The sequence below is a fragment of the Hypanus sabinus genome (genome assembly GCF_030144855.1).
Source record: "Hypanus sabinus isolate sHypSab1 chromosome Y unlocalized genomic scaffold, sHypSab1.hap1 SUPER_Y_unloc_11, whole genome shotgun sequence".
Taxonomy (NCBI): Eukaryota; Metazoa; Chordata; class Chondrichthyes; order Myliobatiformes; family Dasyatidae; genus Hypanus; species Hypanus sabinus.
The window spans coordinates 89,967-110,357 of record NW_026779012.1 but is presented as its reverse complement, the minus strand read 5'-3'; the positions used below and the strand labels follow the sequence as shown (position 1 = coordinate 110,357).

The window sequence follows — 20,391 nt, the reverse complement described above, 5'->3', positions numbered from 1 at the left end:
GGATGTAAAGCATGTCAGGAGCAGGGAACAGGTGACCAGTGTGAACACTGCTTCAGGTGCAGGCAGACAGGGCACCTCTCAAGAGGTTGTAGAGGACAAAGAAGGCTGGCAGGGAAATCTGATGGCAATGTGACAATTCGGCCTGTCACAATCCCAGAATCATCAGCTCCAAGCTCAGCTGGACCAGATGACAAGGTGCATGAGCTTCTTTGCAAGAGAATCGGGCAGCTGGAGGTGGAGTTAGAGAAAATTGGGAAGGCTGAACAACAGATGGTGGATGCTACTTACGCCAGTCATCTTTCTTTATGTCACCAAGCCAAGCTGACAGCTCTCATTGGGAAGAAGTGCATGGTGGATTGTTTCTTTGAGGGAGTAGCAACACAAGCAGTATGGGATACCGGCTCACAGGTCACTATTATTAATGAAAAGTGAACAGAGTCCTGTTTTCCACACATCGGGGTACGGAACACAGATGAGCTCCTGTGTGAGAATGAGAAACTTGTGGGCAAAGCAGCAAACCAGACACCCTTTGCAGGATGGGTTGAGCTGAAGCTCAAGTTGGGATCAAATAGGGGCCCCCCACCAGAGCTGCTTGTGCCAGTGCTTGTCTCTAATGAGCCAGGAGTAGCAGAGCCACTGATCATCGACTACAATGTAATTGAGCGGCTGGTGATGAATGGAATGGAGCAACATCCAGAAGTTACACCTGCTGCGGTAAGAGACGCTTTTTCCATTGACTGCAAAAAAGCAAATGAGTTGATCCACATTGTGCAGAGCGGTGGCCATCTCCGGCTGGCAGTAGGCCGTTACCTGAGTTTGAAGATGTTGGGAAATTCCAGCAAACGTGAGTCATCCTGTGGTTGGATTGTAGTGGTGTGCTACACACAGCGCTGAAATAACAACACGGAGTCGATGAACTGCAGTTACAAAAAGATTTTATTGGAACTTCGCGGCCTCGTTTTAAAGCCTTCCTGATTCCGCCCTCCCCGGGCGTGGATGCTGTAGGGGGCACGTATTCACAGTCCTGTCCCGCGCGCGGGCTTTTTCCCTTGCTGGTGAAGCAGACTTGGCACCCTTTTGGGGTTGGATTTTGTGCCGGCGCGCTGGCTATTTGTGAGCTGGTTCGAGTGCGCTAGGAAGTGGGTCGCCACATAACCCCCCTCCCCCCCGAACCGGCGTTACACCCCCCAATGTCCACAGCCCAGGCCGGACCCTGTTTGGGAGGTCGGCCTCTGCGCCGCGGTGCCAGAAACTGGACCGGTTGCACCAGGTCCACATGGGCCGGTTTGAGTCGGTCCACCATGAAAACCTCCTGTCTCCCCCCAATGTCCAGCACGAACGTGGACCCGTTGTTCCGGAGCACCGTAAACGGCCCCTCGTAGGGCCGTTGCAGCGGTGGCCGATGCCCGCCCCTTCATACAAACACAAACTTACAGTTCTGCAGGTCTTTGGGTATACAGGTCGGGTTCTGCCCGTGCTGTGAAGTGGGTATGGGGGCCAAGTTACCGAGCCTCTCGCGTAGTCTGCCCAGGACTGCTGCGGGTTCTTCCTCTTGCCCCCTTGGGGCTGGTATGAACTCTCCTGGGACGACCAGGGGTGAGCCATACACCAACTCGGCCGACGAGGTGTGCAGATCCTCTTTGGGCGCCATGCAGATTCCGAGCAGGACCCAGGGAAGCTCGTCTGCCCAGTTGGCTTCTCGCAGGCGGGCCATGAGAGCCGACTTCAGGTGACGGTGGAAACGCTCCACTAATCCATTCGACTGTGGGTGGTAGGCAGTTGTGTGGTGTAGCTGCGTTCCCAACAGGCTGGCCATAGCTGACCACAGGCTGGAGGTGAACTGGGTGCCTCTGTCGGAGGTAATGTGGGCCGGTACACCAAAGCGGGACACCCAGGTGGTGATCAGTGCCCGGGCGCAAGATTCGGAGGTGGTGTCGGTGAGCGGGATCACCTCTGGCCACCTTGTGAACCGGTCCACGATAGTGAGGAGGTGCCACGCTCTGCGCGACACTGGCAGGGGGCCCATGATAACCACATGAATGTGGTCGAAATGCCAGCGGGCGGGGTGGAACTGCTGCAGCAGGGCTTTGGTGTGCCGCTGCACCTTGGCCGTCTGGCAGTGCATGCACGTTTTGGCCCATTCACTGACCTGTTTGCGGAGTCCGTGCCAAACAAACTTGCTGGAGACCAGCTGGACGGTTGTCCTGATAGATGGGTGCACCAAACTGTGTATGGAGTCAAAAACTCGCCGCCTCCAGGCTGCCAGGACGATGGGGCGAGGTTGGCTGGTAGCCACGTCGCACAGGAGGCTCCTCTCACCTGGGCCTACGAGAAAGTCCTGCAGCTGCAAACCCGAGACTGTGATCCTGTAACTGGGCATCTCGTCATCTGCTTGCTGTGCCTCTGCCAGTGCTGCATAGTCCACCCCCAGGGACAGGGCCTGGACAGCTGGTCTTGAGAGTGCGTCTGCTACGACGTTGTCCTTCCCCGAGACATGCTGGATGTCCGTCGTGTACTCGGAGATGTAGGACAGATGTCCCTGCTGGCAAGCTGACCAGGGATCGGACACCTTCGTGAACGCGAAGGTCAACGGTTTGTGGTCCGTGAACGCGGTGAATGGCCTGCCTTCTAAGAAGTACCTGAAATGCCGGATTGCCAGATACAGTGCCAACAGCTCCCGGTTGAAAGCACTGTACTTGAGTTCGGGTGGTCATAGGTGCTTGCTGAAGAACGCCAGGGGTTGCCAGCGCCCCTCGATGAGCTGCTCCAGCACCCCACTGACTGCTGTGTCGGATGCGTCCACCATGAGGGTGGTCGGAATGTCCGTTCTGGGGTGCACCAGCATCGCGGCATCTGCCAAGGCTTCCTTGGCTTTAATGAAAGCGGCCGCGGCCTCCTCGTCCCAAGTAATGTCCTTGCCTTTACCCGACATCAGGGTGTACAAAGGGCGCATGATACGGGCTGCTGAGGGGAGGAAATGGTGGTAGGAGTTCACCATACCAACGAATTCCTGTAGGCCTTTGACCGTGTTGGGCCGGGCAAAGTGGCAGATCACGACTACCTTGGTGGGCAGAGGTGTTGCCCCGTCTTTGGAGACCGAACTGGCATTTGGCCGGATTGATCGTCAGGCTGAAATCACTCAGGCAGGAGTAGAAATGGTGGAGGTGGGACAGTTGCTCCTGATGACAACTGCTGGCTATAAGGATGTTGTCCAAATAGATGAATGCGAAGTCCAGGTTGCGTCCCACCGCATCGATAGCCACTGGAACGTCTGTGCGGCATTCTTCAGGCCGAATGGCATTCAGAGGAACTGGAACAGGCTAAACGGGGTGATGAGTGCTGTTTTGGGGATGTCTTCAGGGTGTACCGGGATTTGATGGTGTACGAACGGCGTAACTGAGTGACTTACCAGCAAAGATAGAGACGTCCGTTGAAGTCTGATGATACTATTTTTAACAGTATTTATTAGAAAAAATACACATTAATAGTATCAATGCAAATATACAAATATACGTCGTCAATACTAAATCTGAAAGTGCGGGTATAATAATAATAAGAAATAAACTCTATCGTTGTCTAGGGGATAATGTATTGTCTGATGGAAATATATAGTTCGTTCAGTTCATACAGGCTGCAGCAGTTGGGGACTGCTGTGTTGCAATTGGAGAGAGAGAGAGATTTGGAGAAAAATTTGCCGGCTTTCCTTTATGATTCTGATCCGTCAGGTGTCTTGTCGTGGCCGTTCAATTGTGACCTCTCCTTTAGCTAAACCGTTCTTCCGTGATGAGCCCGCCACCTAGGCAAGGGAGGACGCATACAAGCCCCCACGGCTTTTGCTATAAAACGTTGTCACTGGATTTTTAGTGTTTCTCCTGGTGCATCTAAAGGGGTTGTTCCCCAGACCCTCTTTTATCCTCACTCACGGGGTCTCAGATGTCAGTCAGGTTGGGATAGACAATAGACAATAGGTGCAGAAGTAGACCATTCGGCCCCTCGAGTCTGTACCGCTGATATAGTTTTCAATGCCCTCATCTAAATCATTGACATAAATCGTAAGGAGCTGTGGTCCCAATACAGAGCCCTGTGTACCCCACTAGTCACCTCCAGCCAGTCTGAGAAACACCCATTCACTGCTACCCTTTGCTTTCTATCTGCCAACCAGTTTTCTATCCATGTTGAAACCCTGCCCCCAATGCCATGAGTTCTGATTTTACTCACCAATCTCCTATGTGGCACCTTATCGAATGCCTTCTGAAAATCTAGGTACACAACATCTACTGGCTTACCCTCGTCTAACATCCTTGTTACACCCTCAAAAAACTCCAACAGATTAGTCAAGCATGATTTGCCCTTGGTAAATCCATGCTGGCTCGGCCTAATCCTATTTCTGCCATCTAGATGTGCCACTATTTCATCCTTAATAATGGACTCAAGCATCTTCCCCACGACTGACGTTAGGCTAACAGGGCGATAGTTCTCTGTTTTCTCCTTCCCTCCCTTCTTGAAAAGTGGGACAACATTAGCCACTCTCCAATCTTCAGGAACTGATCCTGAATCTAAAGAACATTGGAAAATGATTACCAATGCAATCGCAATTTCCTGAGCCACCTCTTTTAGAACCCTCGGATGCAGACCATCTGGACCCGGGGATTTATTAGCCTTCAGTCCTACCAGTCTACTCATCACAGTTTCTTTCCTAATGTCAATCTGTCTCAATTCCTCTGATATCTTATGACCCTGGCCCATCCATACGTCTGGGAGATTGCTTGTGTCCTCCCTGGTGAAGACAGATCTAAAGTATGCATTAAATTCTGTTGCCATTTCCCTGTTTCCCATAACAATTTCTCCCAATTCATTCTTCAAGGGGCCAACATTGTTCTTAACTATCTTCTTTCTCTTCACATAGCTAAAAAAGCTTTTGCTATCCCCTTTTATATTCCTGGCTAGACTGAGCTCATACCTGATTTTTTCTCTCCGTATTGCTTTTTTAGTTAAGATCTGCTGTTCCTTAAAACTTTCCCAATCATCTGTATTCCCACTCATAGCCCTGTCATACTTCTTTTTCTTTAATGCTATACGATCTCTGACTTCCTTTGTCAACCACTGTGGCCCCTTCCCCCTCTTTGAATCCTTCCTTCTCATTGGAATGAACTGCATTTGCATCTTTTGTATTATGCCCAAGAATATCTGCCACTGCTGATCCACTGTCTTTCCTGCCAGGGCATCCGCCCATTTAACTTTGGCCAGCTCTTCCCTCATGGCTCCGTAGTCTCCTTTATTTAATTGCAACACTGACACCTCTGATCTGCCCCTATCCCTCTCAAATTGTAGATAAAAACTTATCATGTTATGATCACTACTTCCTAATGGCTCCTTTACTTCAAGATCACTTATCAATTCCTGTTCATTACACATCACCAAGTCCAAAATAGCCTCGTTCCTGGTTGGCTCAAGCACAAGCTGTTCCAAAAATACATCCCTTAGACACTCCACAAACTCTCTATCCTGGGGTCCAGCACCTAACTGATTCTCCCAGTCCACCTGCATGTTGAAATCTCCCATAACGACTGCATTACCTTTAGCACATGCCAGTGTTAACTCCCTAATCAATGTACCCAATATCCACGCTACTGTTTGGGGGCCTGTACCCAACACCCATTAGGGTCTTTTTACCCTTACTGTTCCTCAGCTCAATCCACACAGACTCTACTTCCCATGTTCCCAAGGGGAACTTCCCCTGTTCCCTCAGGGATAATGCAATCCCTCAACCAGACCACTCTGGGGTTTCAATGAATAGTACAGTACTCAATACACAATTCTGTCTCCAAGAGACAATGGTCGTTAGCAGTGGATCTGTTTTCACTGAGGCCAGGACACATTGCAAACCTTGTGTATTCTGCGTGTCTCCCTCTCATTTCCTGGATCCCAGACCCGAAATAATAGCGATCTTGCAATTCTCAAAAAGGAGGGGGCAACTTTGTACCTTTCGGCCCCTCAGAGTTGCAGCACCTTCGTAACACCCACTTCCTTCTAGGATTTTTGCCACAGGTAAAAATTAATTAATACAGAGTCTTACAGGATTTCAGAATCTAACACAATACAAAAGAGTTTTTTTTCACTACAGAGTAATACAGTTAAACATTCAATCCAGCATCTAAACAGTTAGCGATTATATTGTCACTTCCTTTAATATCTTAATATCTTGTACCTTAATAAATTCTTGTAGCATTAGACTCCAATTTAATAACCACCTATTTTTATTCCTTTTCTTCAGCAAAACAAAACTAAAGAGTTGTGATCTTAGCTTACGTGTATATTACAAAAGTTCATGCAAATACTAATCTTTTTTTTACTTTCAAACTTAACAGTCAATCTTCCATGGGGTTGTCTTTATTATTTACATGCTTTGTCGAAATCCCTTAAAACCGGATCCTGTTATTTAAAGTGGCATCCCGTCAACCCGTACCCCTTTTCTAGTTAACTCCCATGTGGTTAGCTTGTATACCAGGTTTTTGCATGCTCCTTTCATAGGAGTTATTTTATCAACAATGTTTTCCAAACTTAGCCCATTTTCCGAATTCCCACACAATTCTTTATTTTTAAGCAAGTTGTTAGTTTTATCTTCAGGACCCTTCATTCTATTGGTTTTCAGTTTAATATCTGTAAGCGACCCCTCTTTGTCCAAACAGCATTTCAAATTCTGCCTCTTCACAGCACTCTCTTGAATAACAACAGCATGTGAGGCACCTTTACATTCCAAATCAACCTGTAATTGATTCACAGGTACCGTGTTAACAAGCCATTGTCCCTTCAGCCTGGTTACAGCTTCTGACACCAATCCTGACCTTAAATTTTCTTCATTCAATTTAGGAACTACATTTTTCCCTTTCCCTTCAATAATAATACCCACATCACCACCTTTTATCTCCTCACTAACTTCTAACACACCTTCGAACACAAACAACTGGGAATTCTCACTTCCTACTAGTACCAAGGTTAACCCTTTCTTCACTGAACCAAGTCCATCTGACCCGAAAGGACTGTGTTCCTTTTCAACTAAATCAGATACCTCAGTTTCCTGAGTTTCATTACTAGGTTCAGTACCACGTGCATCCACATCTTGAACACCCTCAAAAGGGACATCTGCCTCTTCCAGGCTTTCAATACCCATCCCCTTTTCAAATTCTAAGTTCCCCTGATCCTCCCAGTTACTCTCTGGGCAACTCCCTTCCGGAGTAAACTCAACCCTGCGGGCTGAAACAACCTCATCTGCCACCCCAGCAAATTTCTTCAACGTAACGGCATCCTTTTCATTGAGGACTGCCCTCATTTCATTATCGGGAACACCTTTAAAATTTTCAACTTCTTCAAACAGTTCTGTCAAGCCCGACAGATCATCCATGTCCAACCCTGGACTTTCTAACAGCCTTATCTGTTTCTCATTTTTACTCTGTGCCTCTACAAATTTCTCCTGGCTAAGGGTAGGTCTACCTCCTCTCCTTTACTCTCTTTAACCTCCCTATTCTCTGTTTTACCACCCTCTAACCCCTCTTGGTACAGGGTCGGTAAAAGCGTCTCAGTCAAATCAACACTGGACTGATTTAAACTGGTCTCGTTCTCAGCTGCCTTTCTCGACATGCAGCGAGTGGTCGCGCATGTGGGATAGATCTTGGAATCTAGGGCCCTCAACACTTACAGGCTGGCTCGTCAGCTCCATGGCCAACCAAACTTCACCACCAGCTAAATTGTTACCCAGAAGGATGTCTACGTCAGTTCTCGGAAATTCTGATCGTACCCCTATTTCAACTGGTCCAGATACCAGCTCACAATTTATAATGATCCTATGCAAAGGCACAGCTTCTGTCCCTTTTCCTATGCCTCTCAAAGCTACCTCTCCAGTCTCGGGACCAAAATCTAGTACCGTACTGAGAATCAATGACAGCTCAGCTCCAGAGTCTCTCCAGATCCGCACTGGTACTGGTGTTTCTCCCTCTTTCACAGACATGGTCCCTTCTGAAATAAATTTCTCAGCCCCTCTCGTATTCTATCTACCTGGGGCTTTCTCATCGATTTACTGATCACACAATACATGCTGTAGGGACTGCTGCTTTCCCTTTTCCTGTCTCCTTCCTCGGAGCAAAGCACTTAGATGCAATATGACCCACCTTTCATCAATTAAAACAGGTCAAGCCAGGACCTCTCCTGCTGTCTTGCCTTTCCTCCTCCTCAATCTTACCACTAGCTCCCGTCTGAATTTCTACCTCAGCCAACGGGCTTTCTCTACCGTTCCAACGGTCTTTCTGATAACTTTAATTTGAGGAAAACTTTGTCTTGTGGGTTAGGGCATATTCATCTGCGAACCTGGCAAATTCGGAGGTGGACTTATTCGGGTTCTCATTCAAATACATCCGGATATCATCTGAAACACAACCTTTAAATTTTTCAATCAGAATTAACTCCCTTAAATGCTGAAAATCTTCCACCATTTCTGCTGCACACCAACGATTCAAGAGCACATCCTTCTCATAGGCAAACTCTGCATACGTCTGATTCCACCCTTCCTTTAAATTTCTGAACTTTTGTCTTTTGGCTTCAGGTACCAATTCATAGGTCTGAAGAATGGCCTATTTTACTTCGTAATTCCCAGACTCCTCCTCCTCCATGGACAACGCCGCATATGCCTGTTGTGCCTTCCCTTTTAACACACTTTGTAACAACGCCACCCACTGATCTCTTGGCCACTTCTGACTCACTGCCACCTTTTCAAAATGCAAGAAATAACTATCAACATCCGTCTCCTCGAATGGAGGTACTAACCTAAACTCCCTACTAACATTAAATCTCTCCTCTCGGTCTGGCCCTTGAGCTCTTTGCTCTTGCCTGAACGTCTCCATGTCCGGCTCATGTTTCCTCTGTTTCTCCTTCTCCTCATACTCCCTCTCCTTTTCAGCTATTTCCTTCTCCCTTTTCAGCTGCTTCCAGCTGTTTTAACCTAATTTCATGCTCCCTCTTCACCTCTAACTCCTTTAGCTGGAGCTCATACTCCCTTTTCCTCTGTTCCGCGTCCAGCCTCAATTTCTCCAACTCTAACTGAGCCGTCCCACTAGCTGGTACCTTTTCAGGGATATTTTCCAATACCTCAGCAGAAAACACATTCTTCACAATATAATACTGAGTTATGGCCCTCCTCACTTTTCGCTTTTTCATTGACGACCTCACCTCTGTGAGCTTTAGTCCTTTCGCTATATTTACCAAGTCTGACTTTGTGGCCGCCTCTAGCGCCTCCGGTGTCAGGTGCTTTATAAATTCATCTATGTCCATCTTTGCTGGTTTCCCGTCTGGATATCCGTGCAACCAGATCCAAGTTTGGACTTAAAAGCCCGATTTACTGGCCCTCCAATTTGGTACAAATCTCGAGACGAGGCCCCAAGTTGTTACGAACCCCGTAACTGGGTATCTTACCAGCAAAGATAGAGACGTCCATTGAAGTCTGATGGTACTATTTTTAACAGTATTAATAAAAATACACAAAAATAATATCAATACAAATATACAGATAATATACTTCGTCAATACTAAACCTAAAAGTGAGGGTTTAATAATCAATAAGAAATAAGCTCTATCGTTGTCTAGGGGATAATGAATTGTCCAATGGAAATATAAAGTTCGCTTCAGTTCACACAGGCTGCCGTCGTTTGTTTGTCGCTGTGTTGCAATTGTTGGAGAGAGAGAGAGAGAGAGAGAGAGAGAGATAGAAGAATAGGAACAGTTACTGCTAAGTGTTTTGCCAACCTTTCTTTATGATTTCGATCCGTCGGTGTCTAGTTGTTTTGGCCGTTCAAGTATGACCTCTCCTTTAGCTAAACCGTTCTTCCCTGATGAGCCCGCCACCCAGGCAAGGGAGGACGCACACGAGCTCTCACCAGCTTTGCTATAAAACACTGTCACTGGTTTTCTAGCATTTCTCCTGGTGTATCTGAGGGTTGTTCCCCAGACCCTCTTTTATCCTCATTCATGGGGTCTCAGATGTCAGTCAGGTTGGGATGATGCAATCCCTCAACCAGACCACTCTGGTTGTCCCCTGAGGGGTTTCAATGAATAGAACAGTACTCAATACACAATTCCTTCTCCAAGAGACAAAAGCAGTAATCAGTGGTTCCATTCCGCATTTGTAAGGAGACATTCCCCTACCTTGTGTGTTCTGCGTTGTCTATAACAACTGCCTTTGCTGTGATCCTGCGTCTCGCTCTCTCATTATTGACGTGTATCTCTCTCATTTCCTGGGTCCCAGACCCGAATTAATAGCGATCTTGCGATTCTCAAAAAGGAGGGGACGACTTTGCACCCTTTGGCCCCTCAGAGTTGCTCCACATTTGTAACAGTATGGTGAACTTCTACCACCGTTTCCTTCCCTCAGCAGCCCGTACCATGTGTAGTATCATGCCCACCCACCGGAGGTTCGACCACATTCATGTGGATATCGTGGGCCCCCTACCAGTGTCCTGAGGAGCGCGGTACCTCCTAACTATGGTAGACCGGTTCACGAGGTGGCCAGAGGCAGTTCGGCTCACCGACACATCTGCCGATTCCTGCGCCCGAGCACTGATCACAACCTGGGTAGCACGCTTTGGGTTACAGCCCACATTACCTCCAAAAGAGGCACCCAGTTCACCTCCAGCCTGTGGTCAGCTGTGGCCAGCCTGTTGGGAACTCAGCTGCACCACACAACTGCCTACCACCCACAGTCGAATGGATTAGTGGAACGCTTCCACTGTCACTTGAAGTTGGCTCCCATGGCCTGCCTGAGAAGACCTAACTGGGTGGACGAGCTTCCCTGGGTCCTGCTTGGAATTTGCACGGCGCCCAAAGAGGATCTGCATGCCTCGACAGCCGAGTTGGTATACGACGCATCCCTGGCAGTCCCAGGAGAGTTCATACCAGCCCCAAGGGGGCACGAGGAAGAACCTGCAGCAGTCCTGGACAGACTACGCGAGAGGCTCTGTGACCTGGCCCCCGGACCGACTTCACAGCACGGACTGACCCCAACCCATGTACTCAAAGACCTACAGAACTGTAAGTTTGTGTTTGTATGAAGGGGCGGACACCGGGCACCGTTACAGCAGCCGTACAAGGGGCCAATCAAGGTGATCAACAACAACGGGTCCACGTACGTTCTGCACATTGAGGGGAAAAAGGAGGTTTTCAAGGTGGGCCGACTCAAACCAGCCCATGTGGACTTGGCGCAGCTGGTCGAGGTTCAGGCACTGCGGCGCAGAGGCAGACCTCCCAAACAGAGGCTGATCCAGACTGAGGACATTGGGGGGTATATCGCCGGTTCTTGTGTGTGGGGTTTATGTGGCGACCCACTTTCTGCGCAGGCAAACCAGCTCACAAATAGCCAGCGCGTGGGAGGAGGCTTTGGTAATGTACCTCTGATGTAATTTCCGCCCGGAGAGTGCGGGCGCTAGGGATTAAATGCCAGCGCCGCGAAGTCTGAATAAACTAGTCTCGATACGACTTACCGACTACGTGTCATTATTTCAGCGTTGTGTGTAGCACATCGCTACACTATAATGAATAATGAAACTTAAATGTAAATATAAAGAGGATATCCCTATTCAGGTTAATGAGGCTACTGCAGAGCTGGAACCTGATCTTCTTAAAGCTTATCTATTTGGAATTTCCAGCTAAAGTAGTACATTTCAGCTTGTCATTCCAACTCTGCAAGTTCAATCTTCCTCCAGTGCTTCAAGATATTATTCCTGAGGTCCAAAATTATCTCTAGCAGCTATTGCAGTGTAAAGCATCTGGAAGTATGCTGACATAATTGGCAAGAATTGAAAGACTCGAGCTGGCTACAGAAAGCATTTACAAGCTGTGATACTTGCCAAGCCGGTGTTACTAAGTACTGACCATGCAAGGTGCCCAAACTTTTGCTTTGGGCCCTTTTCCATTTTTGTTATTTTGAAACTGTAAAAGATGGAAATAAAAAAGTAATCTTGCTTAAAATATTAAAGAAATGTATCATCTTTACCTTTATGCCTTTTGGAAGTCAGGTAATCTTTTACTTGTTTAGCCATACACAGTAACAGAAACTTTGACCAGGAGTGCCCAAACTTTTGCATGCCACTGTATATCTCTCTAACAACAATAGAGCATATAATAGTCAACAAAATGGCCCATAGAACATAAGGTGAACAAAATGGTTCTGCATTTTGTGGGCAGGAAATGAAAGCCATCCAAAACAACAAAAGAGATATTTTTCTGGGAATAAATTTGCCCTTTTCCATGTCAGTGTAAGTACTCATCTGATTAATAAACATCCATAGCACCCAACAACTACTGTGCCACCAGAAAGATATGTGCTTCAGTATTCTGAAGATGTATCAGCAAATCAGAAAACTAAAGCTGTTCATAGTTCACAAATACAGCATACAAATTCAACATTCATATTAGATTATGGTAAAAACTAAAATATAATCGTCTAAAAATAAATAAACTTCGAAATATTCATAAGGAAATTTAAAACATTCAAAATTAATTTTAATTCAAAGTAATGAAGATTGATAATAGACCATTATGGCTTGGTATTTCATTTAACCTGTTCACCAAAGTAATGTATTAATAGAATTACAAAAGAACTTTTGAAATTTACTGAACTTTATTGTTGTAAAATAGTTGGTTGTGGAGGCTCAAAATTTACTGGCAGCAAATTTATTATTTTGGGTTTAAATCACCTACCTGCAGAAATCCTAGAGTTGTTAGAGATTTTTAATAGTTTAATGATAGTTAATGCTTTCATTAATATTACAACAGAAAATATATTTCAAATTTATGTTCTATGCCAAGGAGTTTAATATAATAGAGGTTAGGTTAATGTGTCTTTTGATTTATATTGTAGAATAGCCAGCAGTAACAATCTTGGTAAATCTGAAAGTGATCAGGAAGACAATGATGACATCAATGATAATGACTGGTCATATCGATCCGAGAAAAAAGGTAATCTTCAACAATACCAATTATACCTCAATCATAGAGTAACACATACTTGGTAATGCATGCATGGTATGATTTTTTTTTATAGTCTCATCACTCTCTAGTTAATTCTAGCTAATGTGGATTCTCAATTAATGAAATATGCTTTGTTTTAGAAATACCTTTTGCTGCATCAGCTAAGATTTTCTTTCTTTCTCTCTGTTTCATCCAGCAAAGAAGAGAAAATCTGACAAGGTATGTCTAACATAAGTTGTACTTAAAAGTGTGAGAAGGCGCCTGTTAATTGTCCTGATAGCATAAGACATATTTGCTGTATCTGCTTTAAAGAGCTGCTTCTGTCTTTCAGAATCCTAATTCGCCACGGAGATCCAAATCTCTAAAACATAAAAATGGTAAGCTTGTTTATTTTAAGGAATATTTGTAATGTTCAGGGTTGCTAATACAATGTATTTTCCTCTTAGAATTACATCTTTTATGGTAGCCTCTATATTTCACATCTTCACAGAGGAATTTTACAATTATATGCACCAAAAACAATGGACAGGACAGCAAACTTTTTCATATGTGCTGCTTCCTCAGAAATAGTTTGTGGTTGTGATAAACTCCTTAAAGCTGAATACTAATATAATTTCAATCTACTTGTGTCATGGAGGGATTTGGAGAAACAAGAAATTAACTTCTATTGAATATAATTTTATTTCATAGCAATATTGATGCTTTGTAGTATTTCAAAATTGTTTTGTTGATTATTGTTCGTACTCAGTGTCCAAGAATTCTCGCTAATGTGTCTAACAGTAATCATTAGGCATTGATGGATTCCAGATTTCATTTCTCCATCACTGGAGTGTTGGGAAACCTTGCACCGTGCTTGTCACTTACAGCACTAGCATTTGCAGGGAAGGAGTTTAATGGGAATTCAGAAAATAAATCTTTAGTGATATGTTGTACTTAATGGTTTTGTATGTTTGAAGAAGCATGTTGTGAATCAGCTGTCATTTAGTGCTCTGTAGTTCCAAGAACATTTTCAACAACATCCTTGAATGCATTCCATGCGATTTTCTCCAGTCTCACTAGAAGTTCTTTGAATTGCCTGTCATTAATTCCCTATTTCATTTGAAGACCAACAAAAATGGTTTCCTTAATCTTCGCATCAGTATTTCTGGGAAGCACCTGTCTTATATCAACATCCCTTACCTTGTTCATAGCTATCACAAAATCTTTTATAAGCCCCAGTTTTATATGAAGAGGAGGTAAAAACATTTTTGTTGGGTCTACAGGTACATTTTACTGCCCTGGAACTAACTGCTCATGAAGTGGCCAATCCTTCACAATGTAGTGAGATTCATTAGCACAGTTGTCCCATTCACAAATGAAACAACAATACTTGGTGTATCTGAGCAGTTTTCCGAGTAGCAGCACTACTACTTTTAGATCACCACAAATGTTCAGTTGTAGTTACTGTACAGTATGTGTTTCAACAAGACTTCTGAACTTAGATAGTTTTCTTTCATATGTACTGCATAGCTAATTGATATCGAAGGGTGAGCATTGTTGTTGTGTTTTCAGAAAACTGTTTTCAGGCATAACAAGAGGCAATTGTTATGGGTCATACTGGCATCCCAACGCATTTCCAGGCATGTCTGGACATGATAGAAAACTTCTCAGCTTATATTGTGGCCAACATTTTAGATGACTTTAATGTTGAAGTGAAATAACAAACATAGGTGATTCCAAAAAATGTGCGATGTAGAGAAATTTCATGGTGATTTTAATCATTAGCAGCCCAAAATCCATAAACTCACAGAAGTATTCAGTAAACAAAATCTTAATGTCCAATGAAGTGGCCAGTTGAGAACATCCCTGTTTGCACTTAATCACTAAAATGTATTGAAGGTAAGTGACGATTGTGCATTATGAAAATCAGTATTAGCACAAATCAACTCACACTAAGTTTATAATCTACTTTCGTCATTTAAGTTATGACAAAAGAAGACTAAAGCACGCATTGTCTACATTAGGAATTTAATTGCTGCAGTCAAAGTTTCAGAAAGTTTAAAATTAAACAGAGATTTAGGTTTCAGCATTAGCAGATAAAAAGAGCGATAAGACCATAAGACATAGGAGCAGAATTAGGCCATTTGGCCCATCAAGTCTGTTCTGCCATTCAATCATGATTAATACTTTTTCTCCTTCTCAGCCCCACTGCCTTCTTTCTGTAAATATACCCAATGATCTGTCCTCCACAACTGCCTGTGGTTACAAATTCCACAGATTCACTAACTTCTGGTTGAAGAAATTTCTCAACATCTTTGTTTTAAGTGGACACCAACCCCCATCCTGAGACTGAGCCCTCTTTTCAAAGACTCCCCCAGCATGTAAAACATCTTTTCCACTTTTACTCTGTCGTCATTTGAAAGGTTTAAACGAGATTCTCCTATCATCCTTCTGAGTTCTAGTGAGTACAGACCCAGAACCGTCAAACGTTCATTGTATGGTAACACTTTCATTCCCAGAATCATCCTGTGATCCTCCTCTGAACCCTCTCCAATGCCAGCACCTTGCCTTAAATGAGGAAGCTAAACCTGTTCACAGTACTCAAGGTGAGGCTCACCAGAGCCTAATAAAACCTCAGTATTACAACCCTGTTCTAGACTTGTTGAAATGAATGCAAATGTTACTTCTGCCTTCCTCACCACCAACTCTACCTGCAAGTTAACCTTTAGGGTGTTCTGCCAAGGACTCTCAAGTCCCTTTGCATCTGATTTTTGGACTTCTCCGCATTTAGAAAATAGTCTGCACATTTATTTCTACTACTTAAGTGCATGACCATGTATTTTCCAACACTTTATTTCATTTGCCACTTTCTTGCCCATTCTCCTAATTTGTCTAAGTCCTTATGCAGCCTATCTGTTTCCTCAACCAATCCTAATCATCTGCAAGCCTGGCAACAAAGACATCTATTCCATCATCTAAATCATTGAAATCCAGCATAAAAAGAAGTGGTCCCAACACCAACTTCTCCGGAACACCACTGGCAGCCAACCACTTGCTTCCTCCTACCACTCAGCCAATGCGCTAACCATGTTAGTAACTTTTCTGTAGTACTATGGGCTCTCAACTTGGTAGGCAGCCTCATGTGTGGCACCTCGTCAAAAACCTTCTGAAAGTGTCCCAAGTTATTGTTTGATTCCTTTTGATTTATACAATGAATACCCATTTGCAGGTGAGCAGCCAGAAACAATAAAGAGATAAGATTAACAGGTGGTACTTACAAATGTAATGATGTTTATTGATTAGAGAGAACCTTGGTTTAAATACATTCAAATAACTAATACCAATTTTTATCAATTTTCAATATTATCTATTGACATAATGAACCAACTCCCAGATTTACAACACTTATCAACAAATGCTTTAATTTTCAAAGCAGATGTTTGCCAATACCATGCACTGAATTTAGTCAGAGTGACTTGGCATGGTGAAATAGAAAGTTCTGGAAATACCTGTCAGAATTGGCAGCAGCTGTGGTAAAAGAAGGGGAGTTAATGTTTCAGATCACTGATCCTTCATCAGACAGTGGGATAGTGCTGATTGGTGGTAAGGATTTCTGAACCAAGAGGTCAATGCATAAAATGCTAATGGAATGATAGAATTGCTAAGGTAAGACTGAACACCATTTAGCCTATTGTGTTTTTATCACAGCTTTCATTAAAATCGCTAAATTAATACATGAATAAGGTAACCTTGGATCACTGGGACAATATTAGTACCTGTGCCAGCCTGTTGGTTATTGATTACTGTTCACTATTTCCCACTATTATACCCTCAGTATTAAACAACCTAACCTCCTGGGCCTCTGTACCTCCTTTTGTAACTGGATTCTTGATATCCTCACTAGTATCTCAGATGGTGATAGCAATATGATACAATAGTACCATTGCAGCAATGCAGCATGTACCTTGATAACTTATTAGGTAAATTAATTGGAATGTGGTACTGTTATTCATATTCATGAGAAGTTACCATTTTCACAAATTTTAAAAAATCATTCAAGTAGTTTTTATCCACGACAGTTTATGCCCTGTAGTTTGATCTCAGTAAAGTGGCAGGAATGTTGAATCATTAGCTTGATGGAAAAATAGGACTTTCTTTCCCACCTGTGTTTCCTGGTTCTATTTTTTGTATGTGCCTGTGCATGTAATAGCGAGATCCTGTTCTGCCACCGTGTGTAAGCTTATAACATTCACTCTGTAGTCTACATATTTGGCATCATGGAAATATACTGAATGATTGCTGATACTACTGGAAATCAAGGAGAAGATAAAAAGATGAGAAGCATTTTTATTTCAAAATACTTCATGAATATTTTCTGAACAGTATTAAACGTTCCTTGGCCATCACAATAAAATCTTGAAATGCATTAACCAATTTGATTCCATTAGCTTTGTTGTCTTTTTGCAGGAGAGTTCAGTGGAAACTGTGATCCAATTAAGGTAAAAACCATGCTTCAGATTTTCTTGCAAAATATAAATATTTGATTTAAATATGTAGGAGAAATACTCTTATGACTTGCATGTCAATATAAAATTCTGCCAATGTTCTGTTTTCATGCATTAATATTTCAATCAGTATTCAATCATAATGTTACTAAAATAGCTACCCAATAAGTGTTTAGAACTGCTTATGGAGGACAAGGCTGCATATTTTGATGTTTAATGTTGCTTTAAGACCGTCTGCTTGCCGGATGTTGGCATGAGTTATTGAGGTGTTTTGATTATATTCATTATAGCTGCAGTGAACTGGGTATACTAGTCCTCATATGGACCTTCTATACCTCTAAAACCTCATCCCTCATTCTGCCATTTTGATATCTGTAGTAAAATGAAGTACAGAACTAAATAATCCGGTAACTAATTGAATTGATTGAAGCTCTGTGTTCCTGTCATTCTGTCCGAATAGTGATGAGCAATTCCTTAGATAACAAGCATTAAGGTCATCGGCTGGACCTACCACAAGAATGCCAGAGTTGAAGCTGGGTCATTTGGACCATGTTATGCAATCAATGGTAGAACTATTCTCTCTTTCTACCCATGGTTAATGTCAGTATAAAATAATCTTCAGCCAATTCAGCCGGTTGTTGATATCATTGGCTAACACAATTGGTTACACAGTGGTTATGAGACCAGGCAACTTCTCAGTGTCAGACTGAAGACGAGTTTCTTTGGAGCTGTCAGAGGTCAAAGATTCCAAAGTAACAGTAAGCAAGATTTCAAGGATGCTTTGAAATATATTTATTTATTCATTAGATGCTTCATGGGATGCGTCCTTCAGACCCCTTTGAACCGTGCCACCCAGCAACCCCCAATTTAACCTAGCCTAATCACGGGACAATTTACAATGACCAATTAACCTACTACCTTAAGTCATTTCCCTAATTCACTAGTAATCTCCTACTCTGACAGGTTTTGGAAAAGAGTTTCTTATTTGGGAGTATATAGGATATACAAGGAATGTGAACTGCTGATTGATCAGATACAATTATATAGAAATCTGGCATTATGGATCATGGTAAAAATGGTTAATGGGTACCCAGAAGAAAACTCCTCAGCTAAGGTCATATTTAACACAAGAAGTGGAATCTGGAGAGAGAGAACAAACACTGAAGGAGCTCTATAGATCAGAGGGTTCATGGAGGGAAATTGGATGGGTTACATTTTGGCTTTGGTGACTTTTTATTTGAATTTGACTGTTGGAATCAATTTACAGCCCCCATGATATCACTTCAGCAGTTGATTTCGGCCTACCATATGCATAGAGCAATAAGGTCTTGAAATAGACCCTTTGATCCAACTCATTTATACTAACCAAAATCCCCATTTAACCTAGTCCCACTTACACACTTCTGTCCTGAAATCCTTGAACCCTTTTCTGGACTGTGTGCATTAGAGCCATAGAGCATTATAACAGAGAAATAAGCTCTTTGACCCATTTAGTCTATTCCAAACTGTTATTCTAGAACATCTTTGTAAATTTTCTCTGTACTCTTCTAATCTTTTCAATGTTTTTCTTGTTGGTAGGTGACCTTGAGATGACAGACCCACCATGACTTGGATCAGAATCAATGTAGTCACAAAGCATTCACATACCTTGTCTGCACTGACCACTAAACAGCCATTTACATTAGTCCTGGTTTACTATACCCATGATTCCATCAGATTTATCCAGAATCTATCAGTCACCCAATCAGTAGAGAAATTTGTAGTGACCAATTAACATCAACCAGATCTTTGGGATATGGGAAGAAACTAGAGAATGAACCTTTATTGGGCCCAATATGATTGTCTTTTTAATATATCGATTACTATTTTTAAAAACTCTTCTTCATAATAATCCAATTAAGTAACTCAAAACATTCTTAAGAGGAGGTTGACGGAGCCGGTGTTTTGTGCTCAGTGTCAGATGTGGAATGTCGGGGAGACTCCCAGCCTCCTGGATGGCCACATCAGCACCAGGTGTGTTGAGCTGCTGCTCCTGAGGGACCGTGTTAGGGAACTGGAGGTGCAGCTCGATGACCTTCGTCTGGTCAGGGAAAATGAGGAGGGGATAGAGAGGAGCTGTAGGCAGGTAGTCACACCGGGGCCTTGGGAGACAGATGTGTGGGTAACAGTCAGGAGAGGGAAGGATAGGAATCAGAGGTTAGAGAGCTATACACCCGTGGCTGTACCCCTTCACGGTAAGTACTCCTGTTGGGAGCAACAGCCTACCTAGAGGAAGCAACAGTGGCTGCGATCCTCTGAGATAGAGTTTAGCCCTGTGGCTCACAAGATCACAAGACAAAGGAGCAGAAGTAGGCCATTGGCCCATCAAGTCTGCTCTGCCACTCCACCATGAGCTAAACTATTCTCCCATCTAGTTCCAATTTTTGGCTTTTTCCATTTTTCGCTTGATACCCTGACTTATTAAATACGTATCAATCTCCTCCTTAAACACCCTCAACAATCGGGCCTCCACAGCTGTATGTGGCAAAGACTTCCATAAATCCACAACCGTCTGGCTAAAAAGATTTCTCCTCCTCTCTGTTTTAAATTGGTACCTTCTATTTCTAAGTCTGTGGCTTCTTATCCTGGACTCACCCACTAAGGGAAACAGCCTTTCCACATCTACTCTGTCCAACTTACTTTTTTGTTTGTAATTTATTTTTTTATTGACGTTCATCATCATACATATATATATCACAAATCTCCACAAATTATTTATCTGAGGTTTACGCTTATAGAAAAGAGTGGAAAGAAAAAACAAGCAAAAGGGAAGAACTATGTACAAGTAGGGAGTGATCTTTTTTTTACAACAGGTTCATTTGTGAGAATAATATCAGGCCTATGAGGCATTATGTAG

The 20,391-nt window shown here is 43.4% G+C and overlaps 1 protein-coding gene across 10 annotated transcripts in view; it reads left to right on the top strand.

Moving 5' to 3' along the window:
• Positions 1–20,391, top strand: part of LOC132386011 (ataxin-7-like protein 3) — a 138,569-nt gene that overhangs the window by 52,580 nt on the left and 65,598 nt on the right. For all 10 annotated transcript variants that reach the window (XR_009509393.1, XM_059958272.1, XM_059958274.1 and 7 more), the window contains 4 exons: positions 12,902–12,999; positions 13,208–13,230; positions 13,343–13,388; positions 17,458–17,489. Coding sequence is in view for 9 of the 10 variants with exons in the window: in XM_059958272.1 (XP_059814255.1) it covers positions 12,902–12,999; positions 13,208–13,230; positions 13,343–13,388; positions 17,458–17,489 (199 nt within the window). In the remaining variant the exon portion in view is untranslated. The remainder of the gene's footprint in view (positions 1–12,901; positions 13,000–13,207; positions 13,231–13,342; positions 13,389–17,457; positions 17,490–20,391) is intronic.